The sequence below is a fragment of the Ruditapes philippinarum genome, unplaced genomic scaffold (assembly GCF_026571515.1).
Source record: "Ruditapes philippinarum isolate M1 unplaced genomic scaffold, ASM2657151v2 ctg6351_1_1_1_1, whole genome shotgun sequence".
In the NCBI taxonomy this organism is placed as follows: Eukaryota; Metazoa; Mollusca; class Bivalvia; order Venerida; family Veneridae; genus Ruditapes; species Ruditapes philippinarum.
The window spans coordinates 1905-28054 of record NW_026862856.1 but is presented as its reverse complement, the minus strand read 5'-3'; the positions used below and the strand labels follow the sequence as shown (position 1 = coordinate 28054).

At 33.3% G+C, this 26150-nt stretch overlaps 1 protein-coding gene across 2 annotated transcripts; it reads right to left on the bottom strand.

Moving 5' to 3' along the window:
* Positions 1-554: 554 nt before the first annotated feature.
* On the bottom strand, positions 555-22676 carry LOC132720401 (calcium-activated chloride channel regulator 4A-like). 2 transcript variants are annotated; one of them, XM_060704530.1, is made up of 14 exons: positions 22413-22676; positions 17102-17393; positions 15826-15940; positions 15367-15535; positions 14661-14799; positions 11693-11799; positions 6172-6396; positions 5083-5373; positions 4252-4467; positions 3697-3967; positions 2684-2839; positions 1647-1871; positions 1061-1479; positions 555-832 (listed from the first exon to the last, which is right to left on the bottom strand). In XM_060704530.1, the coding sequence occupies exons 1-14, from the start codon at positions 22569-22571 to the stop codon at positions 794-796; spliced, it is 2823 nt and encodes a 940-aa protein (XP_060560513.1). In that variant the 5' UTR covers positions 22572-22676; the 3' UTR covers positions 555-793. The 2 variants fall into 2 exon arrangements, with proteins under 2 accessions (XP_060560513.1, XP_060560514.1); XM_060704531.1 differs by having other exon boundaries at positions 17171-17393.
* Positions 22677-26150: the final 3474 nt, after the last annotated feature.

The following is a 26150-nucleotide window of genomic DNA, read 5'->3' as shown; positions in this document are numbered from 1 at the left end:
ATTATACTAACAGATTTGGAAACATATATAATTATTATAATACATATAACAAATAATAATAATTATATTAATTAATAATATAGTAATTTCTTAGAAAATCCTCTGGCAAATAGGTGAACAATAAAACAATAACCCTCTGGCAGCGAAAGGGTTAAAATGATGGGTACTGATCGTAACAATAGGAGATACCTCACATGTAGCAGTTAAATGATATAAGTTTCAATCAGGTTGACTTCAAAGTTGAAAATATAGAGATTAGAGATATCGAGTGGTTTTCTTATTGCTAATGTATTTTATCATCCCGATATTATTTTCCTTTCTTAATTCTTTTGATTTGACAATGATATGAAACGACTAATCAAACAATAACATATTTATGTTAGAAAAGCCGATGGCCGCTTTAAAGGCAACCTGTACCCCTAAAGGGGTTTATTTTAGGTGTGTGGACTTTAGAATTACTGGGCGTATGTCTGCAACAACATCAACATTTGTACAATTTGATTCTTCTTTTGTAGTTTAGGTCTTTATAGATTGAACTTTCTTAATTGCTAACGGGACTAATTCAACGGGAACTGCTTTTATTTCTATTACTAATGTCATAATATTTATTATTTCTCTTTCATCACAATGAAATATAATACGCACAAATAGATAAACACAATGAATTTTTACAATTGAATTATTGTCACAAAGAATTATCATTATTGATAAACATACAGGCACACAAACGCGATCGTTTAAGTCGTGCATATGGTATATGTACGTATTTCTATGTTTTGCTTCATCAAGTAGTTCATACTCTCCCAAGTGGAACATTTGTATTCTTTGCATTCTGTAAAAAGATAATAACACAAATGTAAACGAGTATGTTTTTGCAACCATTAATCTACGCTTGATATTTCAATTCGTAACTCGACAAATGAACAGGTAAACACGACGCTGCAATTCTTATTTGATAAGTGTTTTACTACTTTTATTAAAACAAAAACAAACGTTTTCGTCAACAGAAATATATTGACACTTAAACTTTATTAAGTTTGACATTTTATAAATGACATACCGGGGCTCTTCTGTTTCTACACAAACAGACTGTTATGACTATTGTCAAAAACACGACAACCCCTGCTGAAGATCCTAGAATAATATATAAAATGACATTTCGTCCTTCTGGCTTATCAACGTCAACATCTTCCGTTTCCAAACTGCCTGCCTCTCCATGCGCACGAAATCCTTTAGCAACAACTATTGACAAAATGTTTGACACGTCTCCAGTATTACCCACTTCATCAACTGCTTTTAAGGCGAAGAACACTGTGCTGGTATAAGATTTCTCTGCGTCAACAATTATTTTCAATGCTTCCTTTTCACCAGAATTTAAAGGCTTAAAGCTAAAGTTTCCGACATCTAACAGCTCGGCATTATCAAAGTTGTCTTGGAGAGTTTTAAAATCATCGGAGATTCTGAATATATACGCCGAAGCTAGATAAGATACAAAATGATCAGGCAATTAATGTTTATGAAAGAAAAGAATAACACAATAAGATGAATAAGCATAAAAATAGCATAATCCTTTCGTTTACAAAGTTATCTTATCATTACATTAAAGTACTATGGTCTGTAAACTAACATATCATACTGACATTTACCTCGACCAATGCTTTTGTCATCACCCGTTGCAGTCCATGCTATTGTAAAACTTCTGCTTTCTCCTGACAATGTTGCTTTCGTGACAATATTATGGATATCAACATCGGTAATTCTTCCTGGTGGAACCGTGTCATTTAGTCCAGGATCCTCATAGTTTTCAATATAAAGGTCTTCCATCAGTCTAACACGCTGAAAACGTTCGTTGTATTCCGTCAACTGTTCCTCTGCAAAAGTACAATGCTCCATAAACACATATTAAAAAAGAAAACAAGATGGCCACGGTGGGCCTTGTCACTGTTTGGTTTGGAATGTCGATGTTTGTTTTTAAAAGCCACTAGTCGTTTAAGAAAGTTTATGAATGTTATGGAAGCCACCGGTTGCTACGGAATGTAAATGAGACTCACTATGATTTGTTGCAATAGGGAGTCATTGTATGTTATGGAAATCAGAGAATGCTAGGGAAAGTGGATGGTTGCTATAGAAGTCACTTTTTGATAAGACAATGCATTTGTTGTTACTGAAATCACAGGTCGTTATCGTCGTCACTTGCTGCTACTGAAAGTCCACTGTTGCTATTGAAGTCATTGTTTGCTTTAGAAGTCAATGTTTGCTTAGGAATTCACTGGTTGCGAAGAAAACTCAACGGTTTCTATGGACGGTACTGGTTGTAAAGGAAAGTCAATGATCTTTGAAAAAAGAGATATACAATCCCATTCCAAAGAAAGCGTCAAAGAATCGTAAGCAGAATAGTACTGCATTTTCTATTGTCGTAAGTAAGAATGTTTATTTTGTTAAACAGAAAAGAACAACATAGTGCGTCTATATGATTTTCAAGAAGGATTGTTACAAAGATTCGTAATCAAGTATGCGTGTGGAGTTTCTTTCGTTATGTCTGCTGGTTGAAACGTGATATTACCATGAAACATTGTGGTTGTCACACACTGAAGCCACATAAGGCTATAAAAATAAAATCATGTAAGGTATGATAATACGAAAAGTAACATGTGATAGAGGTTAATATAATGATTGGACAAACCTTGGTAAGGTGCTTGACCACCAGCAGTAACACTCTTAATGCGTACCTTTCCTTCTTGCCCTTTTGCAAAAATCTTCACATTTATGCGCCCAGCACCCAGGCATTGTGGAAGTATATATGCTGAATAAATCCCGTCATCACGAATATCATCCGGATCTATTAAAGTATTAATTATCAAAGAGAATTTATTATGTAGATTTGTTTTTGTAAGAGCCAAATAATTAGCTTAAATAAATATTCTGACATAGATGTATATGATTTACGTCTGTTCGAGGCTCTCACATGCCAGCGTTGCCTTTTAAACCCCCGGTGAGATATGCTGTATACGTTTACACAAACCATTGTACAAAGTTGTTTTTGTTGTTGTTGTTTTTTTGCAACTTTCACTTTTGTGTCATCATCCAGATTCTTCTTTACTTCATATAATTATGCAAGAACATTTCGCTATTTTCATTCTGACAAATCTTATCTTATGAGTAATGTTTAATTAGATAAAGGGGGTCTTTCACTCACAAAATGTATAATATTCGGTAGTAGAATTTGCAGATTCCATAACCATACCAACAGACACTCAACAAACTACAAACTCAAAATTTATATCTGGATTGAAAAATTAATAGGCTAATCGCTGTATTTAGTTGAGCTACAGATTGAAGTATGTTACCTAATTATAAATAAACTTGTCAGGGTTTATAACTTGGAGTATTTCAATTTCAAATAACCAGTACATTTTTAAAGTAAGTTAACCGAACAAAAGCGATAGCTTTAGTAAAGCATTCTGAGAAATACATGGGATAGACAATAGGCGGAACTTCATTCCATTTCGTAATCCATTTGGGGCATAAAGCAAGGTCGGATTGATGTTCGCATTCAAAATGAATGTGAAAAATATGGAAAATCTATTCCAATGCCAATGTGTTCAAATGAAACATTCTTTTTGGCAAAAGTGACGTGAAATGGCTATCATTTTAGGCGTGCAAAGGATATATCAAATCAGATAGAAAAACGCTTACCTAAGCCATTATCATACAAATATTCGTTACAACCTTTGCCTCCGTCGTTTGATTCTACACGAGCTGTGACGTTTGCATTTATTACTTGGGAGTATTCCTTAGTAACCTCTGTGTAGATAATAGGAAGCTCTCCAGTTTTAAAGTCGATCTTCGATGCTGACATATATGCCTCAACTCTTATTATATCACTACTGATTGGTGTTGATTTTACTACATATTCAAGTGATATTCCACTCGTGTCCATTGTAATCGTTGTTTCATAATCACCAGGCTGTTGCAACATTAAATTTTTTAATATGTTTTAAACACACAGAATCCTATTTTTTTAAGATTTATCGCATTTCATATATTTTCACATTCTTTACAGTCAAGCAAAACATAGCATAAACAACTTGTATGTATCAATAGCGAAAAAGAACAATATTATAAATGTCAATTCCAATGTTGATGTATGTATATTTTTTAATTTTAAAAATAATAAAAAGGTTAACCTGTTATTGTGAGGTCGTCCACCAGATAAAATGTAAAATAAAAAAAAATACAAGAATTGTTTACCTGAGCTATATCTGGAATCCGAACAGTCGCTGTCTTTTCTGCAGTAATAAGTGTTCTAGAGAAATTATTTGGGCCAGTTAGATTAATGTACAATCGACCGTTGTAATCAGATTGTACAATAACAGCAACAAATGTATTTTCTCCTTGATTCTTTTCTATAGGAAATGCCAGTTTGACTATGCTTGATGTTGTGCTGTTTATTCTCTCTGATGCAAGCTGGAATCGTAAAATGCGTATTCCAATTAGAACATAGATTTGTATTGAAATGCTTATGAAATACAATACTTTTACGGAAGACTTATACTTTTACGGAAGACTTTAATGAAATACTTAAAACAGGTGCCAAAATTGTCATTTACTCACTTGACATTCAAGGTATCGTGCACAGATGTATTACATGCATATGTATATTTATATGAAAAAAGTATATATGATGTGTCAGCTATGACAAACAAAATGCCTTTAATTAAATATTGCATTTTCATTGTGTATTAATAAAACATACCGACGATCTACCATTAAACTAAAATCAAGATAAGAAACATCTATCATCGGCAAATTATTTCGTTGACAATTACAAAAGTATCTTCTACATTCATAACTGAATACTACTTGAATTTTTACATGTTGAGTTCTGCTTATGCTAGTGTTACATGGGCATGAAAGATAAATTGTATATGCCACTGCCGCCTATGAACAAGCCTTAAAGATTCGTATCGCTGCAACATTTAAGGCTCCATTTTGATTATGTCATGCATGGCTGCAAACGATGCTGTCAGTCAAGTCCTACGTAAGATTTAACGGATTCGTGAAATAGTTCAAATATCATACCACAACGGTTTGTTTCGAGGCAGATGTGTGACTGCTAACTATTATTTCATCAAATAAAGCAATAAAACTAGATGTTCCAGTTTCCAGGTATGTAAAATGTTTCCCGCCGCTTTCTGTTGAAATATCAGCAAGAACAAGATCGGCATCTTGAGTGACAGAGACAGTGTGCACTGTGACCTTTTCTGTTAACATTTTTTGTCTCGATTTGTCAATGTTGCCTTCATTATTCTCCCCATCAGAAACGAGAATAATTTCTCCGTTAGTGGCCTCACCTTGTTCCATTTTAAATAACTGAATAAAAAAGAGAATATTAGCACTTTAATAAGGACAGAAAATACATTGTATGTATACCTTTCATATTTACTACTTAACGTTACAAAGACACTGACTAAATGTAATGATAGTTGTAAATTATGATAGTATCATGCACATACGCAATTCTGAATAATCTAAAAATGTATTTTAGACATTAATTTCTTAATTCGTCAATGTTACAACACATAAATTGATATTTAGTATAGTTTAATTTCCCAAGCGTATCAAAAGTTTTGAGAACTTCTTTTAAATTTACATCAAAGATTTTACTCCAATTCTAGATAACTTTCATCTTGACATATTCCACAGGACATCACACTATTGTATTTCTTACCAAATGTTTGCAAACTTCAAACACTTAACAGAGTATAATTAACAATTCACTTTTGTGCTTATAAATATTATGTTAAAGCCAATATTTTTTTCAACTGATATAAGGAGAGTTAATTTAAAACAGGTAAGTGTTGTCAACTTGTAATTCAAAAATGTCTGTTTTCAAACTATTAATTAAGATAAAGTGATGAGCGTATTGGATAAATAATAATTCAAAATTACATTGTTGCAATACAGTAAAAAGAAATTCTATTTAACAGTTACGAATGTGTAGTTCTAAAAATAATGTAGCTCCGTCAATTTGAAGATGTTTAATCTGAGATTGTTAGATAAATCTTCAAATAGACCTATTGTTGGCATATCTGTTTTCGTCAGTATTTATTATGTTTCTTATTATTTTCTTAAGTTTTATTAGCCAGCTTAATTTTTTTGATTACAAACCTCAATGGCACTTTCAATGCCACAACCAATACATGTACCTCCCTCAGCCACAGTAGGCAGGCTATTTATTAACTGATCTCGTACGGAATCGGATGTTACATTTGTCAGTTGTTGTACAACTGTGGCTGTGTTACTGAAAGCTATGATACCAAGATAGCTGCCTGACGGAATGAGATCTTTAATGACAAGCGTTGTTACTTGTTGCAGGATTTCAAGCCGTTTCCCCTGAAGTATTTATGCATTTATTTGTTTGCTTGTTTATATTCATGTTGCTGTAAGCAAGGAGAAGCAAACTTGTGAGTAAAAAGTGGAATTTAGGCAAACCGTGTCAGCCAGTTTAATATACGCTTCATTACAGTAAAAACTCCCTAAACTGGAAACCTTGTATTCCGGAATCCTCTATAAACCGTAAATTTTTCGCGGTCCCGACAAAAAAACACCAAATTCCGGAAACCGGAACGATTTCAGTATAATGTTTGTACATTATACGTTCGTAAACCACAAAGGAAAATTCGAGTCGAATGACTTCTTAAGATCTTGTGTATAGTTAATCTTTATTGAAATATTCGCATCTTTACAACACGTTGTTGATTGGTGACGGTGCGCCTATTGAATTAGAAAGGTTTGAAAATCGCAATTATTATGATACATTTGATTTATTCTTTTAGCATAATTTTTCTGGTAATGGAGTCTCTAAAGACGATAATTATGGGACAATTAGCGGTTACAAAAATAGAATACGTACACTGCACATCTAATAAGGTACAGTAATTAAATAAATTGTTAATATTGGAGGATCTAGAGACCAATGATTTCAGGTACATTTTCAATTCAATTCAATTTATAAATATTTGTTCTTGACCAACGGTGACCAATTATAAATTGTATCTATCTTCACTCAAAGATTTGCTCGATAAAGATGACCAATTCAATTGAAAATGCAAACATTCAGATCAATGAAAAATAATGAAAAACTGAAAGCATAAAATGTTTAATAAACAGGATATGGTTTTACTACAGTGTCATGATATAAATTAATACGTATAGTAAATGTCATTGCCAACAGAGAAACACTCTGCAATCCGAAATCCTCTCTAAACTAGAAATTAATGAGGTCCAGAGCATTTGAATTAAGCAAACATGTAAAATATCATATAATGATCAATTAAATAATTACGAAATAAACCATAGTGCCAAAAGTATCTGATGCAGGGGCATAACCTGTTTAAATTAGATTTGAAGTATATTCAACTATAAAATGAGAAAAACTATTATAATATTAGACTTGTTTTATACGATAGAACATTTCTATTTCTTTTATTTAAATGTCGAGGGGTGAAAGCGAAAAGGTTCTAACTCACATTTTTTACAAAATTCACTTTTTTAAAAATTTGTAACATAAACATCCAGATACATCTTATGTCAAAATATATTAGACTTAGTTTACTTATAATAGGGTGAAATGAAAAATTGTCCAAAGGTTCTAAGTGAAATTCACTTTTTAAAAAAAAAAAGCGAAAGGGTTCTAACTGCCTTTTCGCCTTCATTGAGTATAAAATGTACAAGATTAAATAAAAACAACTCAAACTGCATTAAAATAAATGAAATCAAAATAATTTTGGAAGCTTAACCTTTTATTGTATATCATTAAATAACATCATATAAGAAATTCATTAGTTTCAGAGTAGATGCTTTGATTTTGGAAGAAAACTTAATTACTTAAAACTGTTTCGCAGTTAACTCCACTCATGAAATTATCAAATTTTTAAAAGGGAAACAGTTCTAAGTGTACAAGGCCAGTAATGATCACACACTATCTTAAATGGTTTTAAGTGCCTGTGAGAAATTGTATGGTGATATTGAAGCTAGGGCTATAAATGACGGTAAGAAATCTGATAATGTTACTGAAAGTGATGCTTTAGCTGGTTGTAATAAATCAAGGCACGAAGAATCTTAAAGATAATGGTCTCAAAACCCGGCAGAGCCCTGGTTGACGTCCAGGGATGATTTGGGAACAACCCAGGGTACATTTTCCGTTACTCTGCTGCAACGTCCGGGATGATCCGGGAACATTAGGCATCCGACCCGGTTGGAATAAAATAATTAATTATATTATCACTGGGCTGATCCGGGAAGGTGTAGCTTTGCCGGCGTCATCCTTAGCCCTTCCGGGAACGAACGGGTTACCACCAGGGCAGCACTGTAGCTCTGCTGACTCAAAACTGGGGATGATCCGGGGTATTATATAGCCAGTAGAAGCTATGGTAGAGCCCCGGTGAATGCCAGCAGAGCCCCAGTGAATGCCGCAGAAGCCCCCTGTGAAAAGCCGGCAGAAGGCCCTGGAGGATGACGAAGTGAGCTACAGTTGATCCCTGTAGTGTCACGGCAAAGCCCGGTTTCATTTCAAAGAAGTACCCGCCAATTTGCATTGATGCGGTATAATTGTTTGTTATAAAACCGTTCCCATTTCCCTTCTGTCCAGTCTTGCATAAGGATTATTCAGAAATTCATCATGAATTACTTATTAAATAGGAGAACATATCATTAAGAACTGTATTTTTGAAAATTATGTAACAACGTCATCATTTTTTAACATTTTCAATCCATTGGGATTTCTAACCGGCGCTCTGTCAAGATCGTCTGGGGCTCTGCCTTGGTCAACCAGGGCTCTGCCTCCGTCATCCAGGAATGACCGGGTAAGCACCGACATGAATTATAGCTTTACCTGGGCTCTACCTGGATGGTCCGGGCGCATCCTGGGTGTTAGTTGGGAATTACCGTAGTGCTGCCGGGGTAAGTGTGACAGCAACAATAATTTCACCATCGATCATCCCAGTAACTTACCAAGGTTGTCCTGGGCTCTGCCAGGAGTAAGTGAGACCGCAACTTTAGATGACAATACGATAAGTGATATCCTTGAAAGTTAGACGTCAGGTGATAGTGATATATTTAGAATTGTTAAAAAGGATTTTTTGATGATTATCAGAAAACTGGGTATGATAAGGTAGGAAGGTTATACACAAAATTAAAATAAAAAATATTGTGACTTTGATATATTGGGCATTGCAAATGAACTTGGAGCTATGTTTTAGTCCAAGAAACTGAGAAGTGTAAATATAGCTAGTGCTATGTGTGATACTGAGATATTAAGTAACGTGAATGAAAGTGGTAGCTATGTGTGCCTCTGAGATATTAAAAAATGTAAATGTAGGTGGAGTTTTGGGTGACTTTGATGTATAAACAATGTAAATGAAAGTATAGGTATGGGTGACACTTATGCTAATGAAGGTGGCCTTTGGAACTTGGCCTTGAGACATGTCATCTCTTTTATGTATTGTTGCTACATGAGGGTGTCTCGTGTGTTATGCACATAATTTAAAAAATTGTGCAAGTCATATGTAATGCACAATTTTTTAAATATATTTTCAGTTCAAAAATATTCTGGGACTGTTTGTGAAACTGTTTATAAAGATATTCTTGGCCTTTGAATGAAGTTTGGGACAAGTCCAAAAAGTTTTTCAGACAATATTGTTCACTATTATATGATCTAAAAATAGCTGTTAATGTTATCTCATTGGTTCAAATAGTGGGAATCAGAACAAATTATAAAATCATATTCACTGGGTGAAGTATCATATTCACTGGCTGAATTGGATTTTCCCAATCTAAATTAGAATCAGACTCATATTCTAAATAACCGTACAGCATGGGACTCATATTCTAAAAACCGTACAGCATGGGAATGCCAGATGAGTTGCGTCATTTGAGCGCATTTTATTAATAAACAGCGTTAAAATGTCATTTTGGCTCATTTATTAGAATTGAACTATGTGCTAAGGATGACGTCATTCAGCCGTTCTTATTAAAGTTGTTCAAAAATAAATGCATACACTATTGCACGAAAATAGCTGTGGATGAAAAGACATGAATTCCCATGAATAAATATCTTTAAAATTGAAGGTAACCATTATAAATATGAAAGAATATGAATGTAACTGTTTTATTATGAATATTAAAGAATATGACAGAAAATGAAAGAAACCAAGAGCTGTCACAGGAGACAGCGAAGCTCGACTTATCAAATACTGGACACAGTAAGGAAGACGAACATTTGAAAGAAAAATCAATTATGCTATAAATATATTTCTTTATCAAAAAGCAGTCAAATGTTCTATACTTTTGCACAACATAATGATCTTGTCAATAAATGTTCGTTAATGGAAGGACAGCAATTTTAAATCTGAAGTAGAGCAACAATAATGAAAATTATAAGTTCAAAGTGGAAATAACTCTTGAAAAAAGAAGCTAGAGTTATGAACCTTGTCATGCATAATGTGAGTAATGAGAAAGATCAATTATTTATCTTAAGTCTAGAGTAGATACCATTTATAACAACAAAGATAATATTAAAATAAAATCAATTTACAAGTGAATTTCAAAAATTAAATGGGGATAATTCTGGGAATACAGGAGCTTGCGTTTTATAAGTCTTATCCATATGACAAGAAGTTATAGTAAAAAGAAAATAACATTTGTTAACATAAATTCAAATTTCAAGGGGGAATAATTCTGGAAGTAGTGACGCTAGAGTTATGTACCATGTCACACGGCATGTGTGTAATGATTAAGAAATAATATCGGCCTTAGCGGTGTTTATTGGCTATTTAACACCGGTTTGGAGTTTTGATGCATAGGAATTGACTACAAAGGCCGTAGGAACATATATTTGAAGTTGGAAGTTGATACATTTTTTGTACCTTAAGTATTTTACTGCATGAAATCTGGACGCGGATGCCGGGCGAGTAGGACAGCTCTCAATATACTTCGTATAGTTCAGCTAAAAATGATTATCAAATTGATTGGTGTTTGCTTTTTTGTTTTGTTTTTTTCAAACAGGGGTATTTAATGTCCATAATGTTCTTTAAAAGATTTGTACACTACCAATTATGACCTTTATTTATGTTTCTAATTTAAACAAAGTCAAACTTAAAATTTCTTGATCTTGAATGTGGAGTAAGAGAATGTCTCACACCTAAAATATGAAATCAAAATAAAAAGTAAATGCGAACAGGCCTATCTGGCAATTTATACTCCATCTCTTACTGAATAATTATAAATGACAAAATGTTGCTCAATCTGAAATTAAATAAGAAAAAAATCATGCTTTTGTTCTATCAAAATGTCACTTGGAACCTTTTCGCTTTGAACAAAAAATTCAAAATATAAGAAATTTTAAGTGCGAAACAGTTCTAAGTTACATTTGATTAAATATCTTGTTTGTGAAGTCTTTCCAAAAAATGTTATTATCATTGACATGTTTCTTAAACATTTCTATGTGTAAAATAAAAGTGTTGTGGAATTTTGCTATTTTACAAACATTTGAGACAGTTTTTTTGCTTCTCCTGTAAAATTTTGGAAAATGCACTTAGAACCTTTTCGCTCTCACCCCTCGATGTATAAGTTATTAAAGCTATGCTTATGAGCGTTAGCATGTTTAACTGTGAAACATATACATCTTTACCTCCATACTGCCGGAAACATCCAGCACAAGAACACGGTATTGTTCATTTTCTTGAATGAATTCAAATGTTGGCTGAGTGTCAGTAGAATTAGGCAGCTTATGTGCATCTAGAATCACAAATTATTAGATTATCGATACAACACATTTTATAAAATAACGAGAAATAAAGAATCCTAACTAAACGCACAAAACGACAAAATTGAAAATGTTGCAGGCTCGGTTTGATTGCGCCTGTCCTTGAACGGAACCTTATGGAAAGTGCTGGTTAGCTCTCACGCCCGTAAGCAAATTTGATAAAATTTAGAATTATAAAACATGCGCAGATGTGTTCATGGTTATCATGAAACCTTCAATGTGACACTGTCATTCCGCGAAAAGCGGCGTATGGTCCCCAAGTAGTATGAAAACAAGATTGCTCCTTTAAAAAGAAGCATGCGAGAGGTCTTTTGCTGCTGTAGAAGATTTGCTTGATTTGAAAATATTTGAAGGAAAGACACAATGAATGGTTATAAATTACAGTTATTTAACAAAATATAATTTATTATATGAATTGAATATATAGTACTAGTATCATAATGAAAGTTTGTTTTACACTTCATTTTTTAATGTTTTGAAAGATTATATGCCGGAGAAATGGACTTTTTTCTTGGCGCATTAGGGATACTTTTTCTACAAAGGTAACTAAATTTAAAATAAATGAAAGGTATATCAAAAGTAGTAGCAAAATAAAAGTTTCATGTAAAATTCAATAAGCAAATTTTCTGTTAGTGTTTTTGTAAGTATATGGAAACATTTCCTCTACATTTTCCAAAACGGCATAAAGTATGTAAATCAGACAATTTTAAGTCCAGGATTTACATAAGAAATGTTTTATATCATTTGATTGGAATAAACAGAATATAAAGCTGCAGGCCTCCAACCAATTTTTGCCATTTGCGCCAAAAAATCACCGTTGCGTTACTTAGTCATTCCTGTTCAAAAGTTAATTGAGCAGCAAAATTTCGGTACACGGTTCACTCGGTTATATAATAGTACATGGTGTTATTGTAGCTATAATGTTCACTGCTACTATGTATCGTCACTGTTACTATTTATCGGAACACGAAAAAGTAAAACGCTATTCAGAAAACAATACTGTAATCGATTTAAACAGTTTAAAAGATGGGTTACGAATGAAACATTCACGTAGCGCTAAGTAACGTAAATGATATTTTCTGATTTTTCTATGTACCGATTCGTTCACTTCGATGTTAATTTTTCGTTTAAGTTAAGTCGTATTTTGAAACGGAGCATGCGCAAAACAAATTTTGTAGACTGCTCCTAATGGTTTTCAGCTGTAAATGAGATTCATTTACTACAATCAGATACGCAATAATGGATGCCGCCAGCAATCAGTCTGAACACTATGGAGAGGTCTGATGACCTCTCCAATAATATATGAGTGTGCCCTAAACGAGAAAACAATGGGCGGAACAAACTAAGATGTAATTTTGAAAGGAACTCAGAGGTTAGGAAGCCTGCATATCACAGATAAGCTGTCAAAAGTCAAATTTAAAATCAGCCCACATATACTATAAGTGAATAAACAATGTTCAAGTTGGGAATACTGGAACCACCCAAATAGAAAATAACCGAATAGAAAGAACTAAAAATACACAAGCACAACAATAATTTTGTGCTAACGATCTTTAATGATCGAAAATAAAACATCCCTAATTGAATGTACATGGCTATTTTACGGCCTCAACACAGCACAAACAACGCTGATGTGGCAATAAAATAGAGAGAAATAAAGAATCCCTGAAGAACGCACGAAACGACAAAATTAAAAATGTTGCAGGCTCGGATTAATCAAGCATGTTCATGAACGGTAATTGGAAGTGAAAATTACCGTACACGCTCCCTAGCACGGTTTCAGCAGTATTCAACATGTAACATGAAATGGTAAAATTTGAATTATGAAACATCATCTGTGTTCATAAGGCGGTTATCAAGGAACCTACAATGTAACACGTTAGTGCCATTGCACGAATAGTAACGTATGATCTCCGTGCGCCCTTAACAGGAAAACAATGGATGGAACAAAATAAAATAGAATTTGAAATGGGGATCAGATGTTTTGAACCCTGCATATCACAGATAAGCTGTAAATAGACACGTTTAATAGGCAGGCCACAAACCAAGTTCGGAATACTGGAACCACCTAACTAGAAAGAAACCGAATGAAGTAACTTAACCCTTTACCTCATATATACGCGAAACAACGCACTTTCGACCCCTCCCCCCCCCCCCCCCGCTTTTATAGGCCTCAAATAGTGAAAAAAAGTCCTATTTAGGGCCCCAGGCACATGTTTTCGTTTGAGAAATGTTGCTAAAAAAATGAGCACTTTTTCGGCGCCGCCCCCCATCCAAAAGAAACATCAGGGGGTTGCCAGAAGGGGTATGTGCCCCCTTCTGTTAGGGGGGTTTGAAGAAAATTTTGGACTTGTGAGAGGCTAAAAATGACCCCAGGTCGATCATAATGTAACGTGTAACCAACGCTGAAAAGCCTTTGACTCTATCCCTTGAGAAGTTGCAGCACTTTGAAATAAATTTTGATGGAAAAAATCGAGGCAAAATAGTGATTTTTGGCAATTTTGAGATGTCCCCTCGTTGCCATGGTAACAGGAAATTTAAGACTGAGCATGTCGTTACAAAGGCAATGGTCAAGTCAACATTTGTGCCAAGTTTGATTAGTATTGAAGCATTTTTCATAGTTTCATAGCAGTTTGAACTTGTAACAGGAGGCTTTTCAGTGAAAACGGCCATTTTTCACAATACATGTATGCTTATGGGGGAAAGGGTTAAAAAAACACACAAACAGAACGATAATGTCGTGCTGAACGATCTATAAGACTGATGTATGGCAATGAGATATATCAAAATTAAGAAGCATTATTTTTCTTTTAAGTTGTTAAGTAAACATTACCTGAAAAGTCCTGATGATTGCTCATTATTTCCCAAGCACTCTTGGAACTGCATCGTTTGTTGTGCAAATTTTTCCCAGAAGGGTTATGCCACACATGTTTGGACGTTGTTGTGTCATTCCTTTCGCAGAACTTGGATAACTATGATCAAACAAGGTGTCAATATACGAGTAATTGGTCAGTGACCATTAGACATAATCTGATGTAAATGATAATTATTCAATTTGTTTAACAAAACGCATTTGTTAATGATCTGATTCAAACGCAAATTGATTCGAAAAATAAATATTATGCTCCTTTTTATAGAGTAAGGATTTGACACATACGTGTATTTTCAGATTAAAAGCAACATGAATTCTGCATACAGAATTCAGGCCGGCATCCAATATTGTGTATATTATCCTAAAACTTATAATGAAAGCCTCATTTTCAATTGAAATACTACATTGGTCTTTAGAGCAAAACCCAGAAATACACGAATAAGTACATCACAAATCAATTTACACACACACACATTCTAGTTCCTTAACAACTCCAAAATGGCTTTTGTATAGTCTATCACGCGAGATGTATTTATAAATAAGAACGGTAGCAAAATAATTAATGATTATATAAGAAAAATAAACTTAATATATCAAAGAAGGGTACTTTCATTTATAAAACAATTTTATGTCGAACATGCCTTAAGTTATTAATGTAAAGTCTTACGGCATCTATCCATTGATAACCCATCAAAGAAGCCTCTAAATTTTGATTTTGGTCGGGACAAAAGTCGCAATTATCATCCATTTTCTTTCCGGTATTTTTATAATCACATGCATTACTTTTCTCGCAATGGCTGCCAATTCCAATTTCTCCCTGAATGTCCTCTGTGCATCTAAATTTCACAAAATATACATCAGGAAACTGGCAGCAAAGCGAAAAAAAGTCAAACACCATTTCATAATTCCTTGCTTTTTTTAACAGGAACTGTCAATGTAGTACGATATGGTGATTTAAAATCATTAACATCATATTCAACTGCATGTTGTAAATTATATAACTAAATATAGATACGGAACAAAAAAGAATTAAGGATACAAAAACTAGACTGAGAATTAATGATTTGAGCGCCGTATCTCTTTAATAAAGTTTGAAACGTAACTTTTCATTCACAAGCATACAAACCCTGTTGGTTTCCACTCTCCTTCGTGCTGGTAAAATTGAGAACTACCACCGGAAATAGGATACTCATCATATAAGCCATAACGTAGATGACCAAACTCGTGAACAATCACTCTATCTGAAATAAAATTTAATCAAATTTTTCACTATTCACAAACTTGCAAAGCTGTTGCATATTCTTGCATAAAATAACATTAATTATGGAGAAAAAAAGACACGCGTTAATGGAGATATTTACGTGACCAATATTGTTGCATTTTCCTCAAATATTATTGATGTGAAAGTAGATTACTGCAATGATGGTCACGGTAGTTTCATTATTTAAACATAACTGTCAAATGATACCGCACTAACACATATAAAGTATGAACAGAGGGTTTCGTTATACAAAAAATAGATAACCAAATGCGGAATAAAAAGAAAAGAACTAATGCACCTTTATGCATATCTAACTACTGCACAAACCCTTCAGGGTTAGACTTTAAATGAGTACTTGTGTTTCTGCAGATGTAATTGCATGGCAAAAAAAGAAATATGTCGTGTGTATGGGAGCAATGGTGTGGTGTGGATTCAGTAAATGATGAATCTCCTGCACGCCGTCCGAAAACTCCAACTTTGCCAAAAAAGTTGAAAACGTAAAGGATTTGATAACTACTGATGCAAGGTTTACAACTACGTATATAGCTAAATGCGTTGGTATCTCTGTAAGAGCCGCTCATACAATGCTCAAACGTGATTTCAAAATATGTGGGATTAGTGCCAGATGGATACCCGATCTTCTACAAAAGAACAAAAACTTGCTCGGGTAAATATCTCCAAACAATTGTTGAAACACTTCCCTAAACAATTGATCTTTCACAAAAATCATCACTGGCGATGAGACGTGTGTTATCTTTTATGAGTCTAAGCGAAAGATACATAACAAATATGGGCAGCCCAAGAAAGACTAAGTCCTTGCATATCAAAATCAAGAAACAAAAGTGATCCTTCGGAAGCATTAATCACAACAAAAATTACATGAACATTGCAGACTCGGTTTTCTTGAGTCTGCACACGAGGGAAAAGGTCACGCATCATTTGCGTCAAAAAGGTCATGTATGTAATTGCCACATTGGCAACAGGTGCGCATAAAAATAAATGAAATTTGCAAGATTTGTCTACAAACTAAATTTGCACCTTGTTCAACAACAGTGAGAAAGTCTAAAGGTTAATTTATGTTTTAATTTCGCTGTTTCCAATTGTTTAAGTAATTATCTAATAAAGGGTAAATGATACATACCATGCAAACCCCAAGATGTTTGCCCTGTTTTCAAAATAAATGATTCTGAATGAAGGTACATATATTCACCTCCCTTGCCACATGCTGTTATCCCATTTACTCTTGGTGTGCCTTTTTCGTTCTGTTTAGTGTTGTCAATAATTATTTCCTGTTTAATGTGTGAAGGTATCAGAGCCTTCTTGTACTTTTCCTTATGCTGCCATGTCCTTGGTACAATTACTTTGATTTTCTTGAAGTATAAATAATTCTTGGTGGCTGTAAACAGTAGTTCAGACGCGTCCGTAAAAATTTTCTGCAATTTATGAAAGATCATTTATGACAAATAACAGGACATATTAAAACATATTGTGTATAAATTAACTTTCTGTGAGCTCAACCTTTTCAGTTTGTTAGATTTCTAGTATTAGCCCAAACCAATTCTAGCACAACAATTCAAGCTAATTTTTGCTGACAGTTGTATGCTAACAATATGTGAAATATGTAAAATATGAAAAAAGCTTTAAAATAGAAACATTATAACAGTATCAAAAGAACTAACTGTCTTTAAGCAACTTAAGTGACTTAACTTGTTCTTACTATTTTCTTCAAAATTAAAAGATTTCTTTGAATAAAATACAGCAAAGTGAATAACTTAACATAGAAATAATTGTACTATAACTTATATTCAGGGCAAAATAAGAACTGTTACAATATTGGTTATTCATGACAGGACAGAATAAAAAGATCGAGTATCATATGTACCAGGTACTTATTCAAGAAACGTTCATTACTTATATTCTTACTTACTTCAAGGTAATCTTTCAAACTTTACTGATTTTGACAATCATATTTGATTTTCTACATGACCAAATATGTATCATAAACAATGTAGTTTAGTTACAAATGCATATATATTTTAATCGTATAAGGCTTTTCCATATTTAAAAGTAATTTGAATTTTCTGTTTTTGACATGCGCGGTGTTTAGTTGGTGTGGGATTTGCACATCTAAAAATTAAATTCCGGAGGCATGATGTAGAATCACTACAACAGCTAGCCGATGAAACAGAGAAATCGTCTACAAAAATCGCCGCTGTATGTTACCCTCAGTGGTCATGGTGGCAATGGAAAGCTTTTCAGCAGAGCGCAATAGATATTTGTCGCAAAGTGTGCGAACGTTTGTTAAAGTCAAGACCAATCAGATTTAGATACACTGTTCTAATAGCTTAGTGCTTAAATAGGTGTTTCAAACTACTTGTTTCTATGTTCATCATACAGCATTGTTTAATTGTTTTACAATTTTCTTTACTGTTCTGTTGTAAGGAATAAAAAAAGAAATTAGAATTTTGACATTAACTCACTATTTTTTAATTTTTAGCCGTAAAGATATTTAACGTCGACCTATATACTATTTTTTGTTTGTTTCTTTCTTTGGGTTCATTCTAAACAATTTTTCTGCTGGTGGGAACTGAGAACATCTATGCGACCAGTGCATACAAAACCTACGAACACACCTGTGCCTTCTGATCGTAGTCTGCAAAATTTGCATTTCAGTCAGTACATATTTTGAAAAAAAAATCCAAAAAAGAAGATGAAAGGTTTTGTCCAGATTTAAGATATTTAGCGTGGTAATGATTTAAACACATACATGTATGACACGCTTGTTCGTGTTGTTATTACGTTGCTAATGTATAATTTGATGTAAGTATCTCTAACAAGAAAAGAAGAGTTGGTAAACCCAGGTGGAACAGCAACCTATCTCGCCTATGGAACAAACTATGTGAAGCTGAAAGAAAATGGTTGAAAGGTTCTATTTGACCAGTTAAAAATCATTTAAAGGGTGTTTTCATATCTGCTAGAAAAGATTTTGACCGAGAAGTTCAAAAGTGTAAGAGAGCATATTGGGTTTCTTTACAGAATGAGTTACTTCTTGATTGTGAACATCATCAACAGAAGTTTTGGAAAACCATAGGCAAGATAGGTGTTTGGTAATCAAAGAAAAAGGGTATACCAATAGAAGTCATTTGTAAACATGGTTCTATTACAAACAATATAGATATATAAAGTATAGTTTTTGATAAATAGAAAAAGATTTTAGCAGTTTGTTTGTTAGTAGACAATGCAGTGCTGAAACTACCGTACTTAATAATGGTTGTCAAAATAATAGTGATAGTTTAAATGAAAATATATCTATAATGGAAATAGAGAAGGCTGTTACCAAAGCACAGTCTGGTAAATCATGTCGTATTGACTCAATACCAGTAGACATTTTGAAAATCCAGTGTTCAGTGTCGTTTTTACATATACATATTTTATATAATGTTTGTTTTAATACTGATAATATTCCTACAGAGTGGGGCAAAGTTATTATCAGCCCTATTCCAAAATCTAGTACAATGGATATTCGAGATCCACTTTCCTATAGAGGAATTGTTTTGCCGTGTGCTATGTATAAAATCTACTGTTCAATCCTGAATGAAAGGTTGTCAAAATGGACCGAATCAAATAATATTTTAGTGGATGAACAAAATGGGTTCAGAAAGGGTAGAAATACAACTGATCATAAATCTTCATTAACTAATATTATTGATACTAGAAAAAAGGCCAAAAAATCTACTTTTTGTGCATTTATTGATTTCAAAAAGCCTATGATTTTATAAATAGGACTATTTTATGGGACAAATTAATGAATTCGGAAATTGGTGTTAATGGAAAAATGATGAATGCTATGAAATCTCTATATAGTCAAGTTACATCTAGTGTTAGGGTTAACGGTTTGTATACAGATTGGTTTCATGTTAAATGTGGTTAAGACAGGGCTGCTCCTTATCACCTTTGTTATTTAATTTATTCGTAAATGATCTGGCAGTATCTATAAAAGCAGCCGGTAAGGGTATTTGTATTGATAATGAAAAACTATGCATCCTTTTATATGCAGATGATATTGTACTTATAGCTGAAAACGCAGAAGATTTACAGTTCATGTTAGATATGTTAAATAATTGGTGTAACAAGAATACTATGATTGTAAATCCTATGAAGAGTAATATCATTCAATTTAGACCTGTTTCTGTTCCCAGAACTTCATACAGTTTCACATGTGGGGACCACAGTCTGAAAGTCGTTGCCAACCATACTTACCTAGGTCTGTTACTGACCGAGATGCTTGATTTTAATATCATGGTGAAATCTGTTGCTCAGAGTGCTGGTAGAGCCCTTGGTCTCCTTATAGCTAAGTCCAAGTCCTATGGTGGCATGCCATATAAGGCATTCACAAAACTTTACGATAGTACAGTATGGCCTGTTATTGCATATGGGGCATCTGTTTGGGGAACAAGATCCTATTCTTGCATAAATGCAGTGCAGAGTCGAGCAATGAGATTCTTTATGGGGTTGGGTAAATATACCCCTATTAATGCCATTTATGGTGAGTTTGGTTGGCAACCCCCTCATGTGAAACAGTGGAGATCTGTGTCTCAACATTGGCATAGAGTGAAGTTAATGGATAGTGAGATAATTAATTTCAAGATTTTTAGATTTTGTGACAGTAAGAGTAATAATAGGTGCAAAAATTGGCAATTTCTGTATAAGAAACATCTATTGTCAAACAGTTTATTGAATATATCAAACGATTGTATTAGCATGGCTTCCAAACAGTTTTGTGATAAGATAAGTAAGTGCACCATGGATACTTTCATTCATGATTGGAGAACCAGTATACAAAATGTCACAGGTCCCTCTGGTAGAGGTAGAAATAAACTTAGGACTTATACGCAGTTTAAATCTGTTTATGAAACTGAAAAGTATGTTGAATGTACAACTTTGTCTAGTAAATACAAGTCTGCGTTAGCTAAGTTTAGATGTGGAGTTGCCCCCCTCCGTTTAGAGGAGATATGAAAATATCCCAGAAGAACAGCGTCTATGTCCGATTTCTGAACTTGCAATGGAAAATGAAGTTCATGTTTTATTTCATTGCCCATTGTATCAGAGTCTCAGAAATGATATTGTTAAAAAAGCTATTGAGATTGATGCCTCATTTAACAATTTAAGTGATCAGGATAAATTAAACTTTGTACCCCCAAATGAACATATGTTAAAAGAGATGTTCCAAATTTTAAAAGCCAGAAACAACCATTTATATAAATAGGTAAACAGACTACATTTCAGGATTAGTCATATATCCTTTTATTATAAGTATTAGTAGCGTAAATAGTAAAAAAGCAAAGTTATATTATTTCATTCTATGTAGGAGATGGGGTATATATACAGATACTGAGAGTTTAACTTTTTTCCTGAAAATAATATTGTATTAAATAAGTTTTAGTCTTTAGAATATTTCCTTATTCATAAACAAGAGTGTCTGTAATGTCTGTATCTCACCTCCTGCCTGAAGTGAACAGTTAACATAATTTTAAACACATAGACATTTTAATATAGAACTATGATATATTTTAAATTACATAAATAAGTTGTTTTATCCCTATGTTTTGATAATCACTACTGATCAGTTCATCCATGGTCTAACCATGAATGATAAATGATTTTGTAAAATCATTTTTTTATATTGCGTGATAGTGCTTTTATTACAAACTTTAGTATTTTACAGTATAATTTCTATGGCAGTTTTTAAGTCGTGGTCAGTAGGGGTTATCAAACTTTTAGAATGTAAAAAGTCTATTGTATTATGTAATTAAATGTCTCAAATAACTTTTTAAATAATGGCAATGTGCAATTATGTCATCCTATTGCATGTAAATGTTGAGAATGTGAATATACGTAAGGGAGGTAAATCTACAGTACATATTATACATTTCTATCAAGTCTCTTGTAATTCTTTCGAGAATGGCGATATACAATTTCAATGTTTTAATTGTTTTATATGTATATATGTGTATAGATGAGACTATAATAAAGAATAAAATAAAGTTGCTAAGCAACGCTAATAATCGCAATTAACAAGAAGTCTCTTATTTTAAATAACTGTCTTACTAATTTTTTACAGTTAGATCAAAATAATTGAGTTGATTTAAGATAAATAAAATTGCCGCTTTAAAATACTTCAATTAATTACGTTAAACGTCAATTAAATTTTTCGACGTCATTTGTTAACAAAGTGTTCAAATATATGTTGTTGTTTAAAAAGCTATATCTCGATAAATAACCTTTTGATTTGCAAACGGTTTTCACTATCATCTACAGAACAAAAATCTACAATAACGAGATAAAAACAAAATTTCGAAAAAAATGTCATTAAGACCGGGTTTCTCGCGTCGTGCGATAATATTTATAATTTCAATATACTAATATATATATTTTTATATAATTTTTTTTACCTGTATACGCTCTAGAAGAAATTCACTGTCCTCGTTGTTGTCCTGTATAACAATATACATATCTTCATATCCGCCATTGTTTACACGGATTGGAGCGATGTATTTGAAGCACCAACACATTATCAGAAATACCAAAATCTTCATGTTTTGCTCTCTCATTAAATCGTGTACAATTCCTTTTTTAAGTGATATATTTAAGATGATTTTATAAATTTAAACAATGCAAACGCAATGCATGATCTATCGCTATCAATAATGGGTAGCAATCGCTTTGTGTAATATTATACATGTATTATGTTATCTTGCTATACCTTTCATGATCTGTTTACTATGGTGGCTGTTTTGTGCCATGTCGTATTTTCGCTTTACGGGAAGTAAATAAAACGTCATTCTGCGAGGGCGCGGAACGAGATTTAAGAAATAAAACGGCGGGGATGCAGCGCGAAAACACGCCAATTAGCGGGGCGCGGGCGAAGGTTTATTTATTAAACAAGTTTTTTCTTGAATATTCTACTTATTAATTGTAATTAAGAAATACGTGTGTCTTCACATACATTACTAATACAAACCGGACGTTATGGTATAAACAGAATTCCTAGAAACGATATTGTATATATTGTAACCTTCGTGACATCGAAGATGAAAACCATTTTATATTAGTATGTACCTGATTTCTTGAAATTCGTGAAAAATATATTTAGAGATACTACTATGCTAGACCAAGTAAGTTCAAATTTATTGAACTGTTAAATTGTAATAATAAGAAAATATTGTTGTACATTAAATGTCATGTGAATATTGTATACTATAGTATATATAAATTGTACAAATTGTAAGATGATGTACCATGTACAAGTCTTGAATAAAATTTCTGTTCTATTCTATGCGTCAGTTGAAAATGTTCTGTTATGTATTGTGGCTGATTTGGAACACCTTTGTGTTTCGTTGTGTTGCTAGCGATAGCACGCCAAAGCGCCAAACAGTGCGTTTTCGCACTGTCGTCTTGTCGATAACGATGCACGCCAAACGGCGCGTTGTCGTGCGGCGTGTTGTGTTGCGATGTCACATCGTCGCTCGGCTCAAATCAAGGATTGGCTATTTGTATATACATAAGCCAAGCGACAGGGCGACATTGCGACAACGCACCGCACCACAACGCGCCGTTTGGCGCAGTTCGCTAGCGACAAGACGAAAAGGCGATAACGACATAGGTTGTGTTGTCATTATCGACAAGGCAACGCGCAAAGTGTACCAAATCAACCCCTAATGGGCTATAGTCATGCATTATTAATTTCCTCGAAAGTAATATGATATGTTTGATCAATTTACAACACAGTTTTGACTTTCTTTAATCATATTGATTTTTGACATTTATGTAATTAAATGCAGTCCTATATAAACATGTATATAGAATGCAGGGACTAAAATGCATTATTACAGAAAATGAAGACGTTGAAGAAAGTACAATATGTGCAGAGTTAATAGCTTAATTCAGTGTTTATTCTAGGATAGGGGATGCATTCATGTTTTTTGAGAATTCTCCCCTATTTTTTCAGAGGCAGGGGGGAACATTTTACATAGAGAAAGAAGGCAAAAAATCAACAAATTAAAACAATTCTCACTTTTCGATAACTCCCCCCCCCCTGTTTTTGAATCCCAGAATAGTCCCTGTTAATTTCAATCTCATTCGCATTTATAATTTTGTAGACAACATTGAATATGTAGCAAAACGCGCAAAATATAGATTTGGTGTAATAATAGATTTAACTTAACGACATTGTCTGTACTGATCGATATGCTATACATTTTTTGTTGCAATTATGTATTGAAATAAATTCCTTTTTGTAAACTTTAGTGTCACTTCAATGAAAAATATACTATAAACAGACAAAGAAATACAAATAAATACTAGACTACATGTATGAATTTTCTTTTGAAGGTAACAGGAAAAATATACTCTTTGCTGGTAGTATAATCAAAATTATGAAATAAGCACTTTGTGTGATTTTATTTTTTCATAATATCTGGGACTTAAAAACTTAAAATATCATATATAAGCTATTTTAAGTCCAGATATTATAAAAAGAGCTGTTCATGAAATGTGTACTAAATCTTAATAAATTGCGCTACTTTTTCTGTCTATAATCACGAACTTTATGATTAGCCTTTACCATGTTTACCCAGGGTTCTAAAATAAATCGTTTTCTGCTATTTATAAAATGTTGGACATTTACTAATGTAACGTTAACTTTGAAAGTCAATGTTCAAATGTTAATTTATTAGTTTTTTTGTCAAGTTTTGGGACACAAATTTTATTTTGCACTTAATGAAACTAATCAACATGAGCACATATCAGGTTGTGTGTGTTTTAATAGACGTTGGGCTTTAAACTTAAATTTGTATATAGTTACCATAAACTTAGTTTGATTTAATTTCAACGTGAGTTTAAAAATCAATAGTGTCAATTAAGTACATTAAATGTCGAAACTTGATGGTACATACTGTCACGGATTTATATTACAAGTGTACAGTGTATATGGTTTTTGTTTTTAATTCACCTTTAAAAACACGTTTTTATGGTGGAAATAGATACATGTACCACATTCATGTAAGAAAGAAAGAATTTACTGATAATAATAAGGGTTGAGCACGATGAGGTCAGGGTCTTGCTATAGTAGAGTTTTACTATAATAAAAACACAATACATGTATACATAGGCCAGGGTCTTTCAAATAGAATTCTTTTTGAAAGACCCTGCATAGGCCTATACATGCACATATACACATGTATAATATTAACTGGGTATTTATTGTATTTCAAATTTCGTCTAAAGCAACTGATTAAACATTTAACTGGCTGTCGCACCTTTTTTGCTTATCTACATTTTTTATGCGTTTATTTAAGGTCGCCGCCGGAAAGCCCATATGGGCGACCGTACACTCAAGTCGGGCCATCCTAGAGCGTCCCGCCGAGATTTTTTCGTCAATTTTTCCAGCTTTATTGGTGGAGGAAGACCCCAAGTGCCCCTTCGGGCATTATTTCAGGCACGAGCGGGCACCTTGGTAGAACCACCGACCTTCCGTAAGCCAGCTGGATGGCTTCCTCACATGAAAGATTTCGAAAGGATCGAACCTACAGCGGTGAGGGACCTGTGATCTCAAGTGAACGACCTTTACCACTCGGCCACGGAGGCCCCGTGCTCTACTACATTGTCTATGTTTTACTATTTATACTGCATGTATATTGTGTGCGTTTAAAGCGACACTTATACCGGAGTAGTCTTACAGGTTATAAACCGATCCGGTGGGATATACTATCCTCCGGTCCGGTCGCTTCTGGCCTCCGGTCTTTTCCGGTCTATTTTGACCGGGATTAACTAGAGACCGGCGAATAGTATCATATTTACTGGCCCGCTCAAAGGTCGATCTTTCTAGATGAAAAAGAGTGTGATATAAGATATTTTATTTTTTTGTATATAAAGTATTTTGTTTCCGATAGATTGTGTTTTATTTTACGTATTTTTGTTGTTCTTTTTTTTATTTATTTTAATCATCAAAGATATAAATGTAAAAGCATACTAATTAAAATTTACATGATATAATAATATCGTTTAATATTGGTACTTAACCACCGTACCATTTTCAATTATTTTTCATGATTTTTGTCTTTTTTACGTAAATTCATAATTTGAAATGAGTTTTTACATTTTGGAAATGATAAAATGCATCCTGTGTGAGA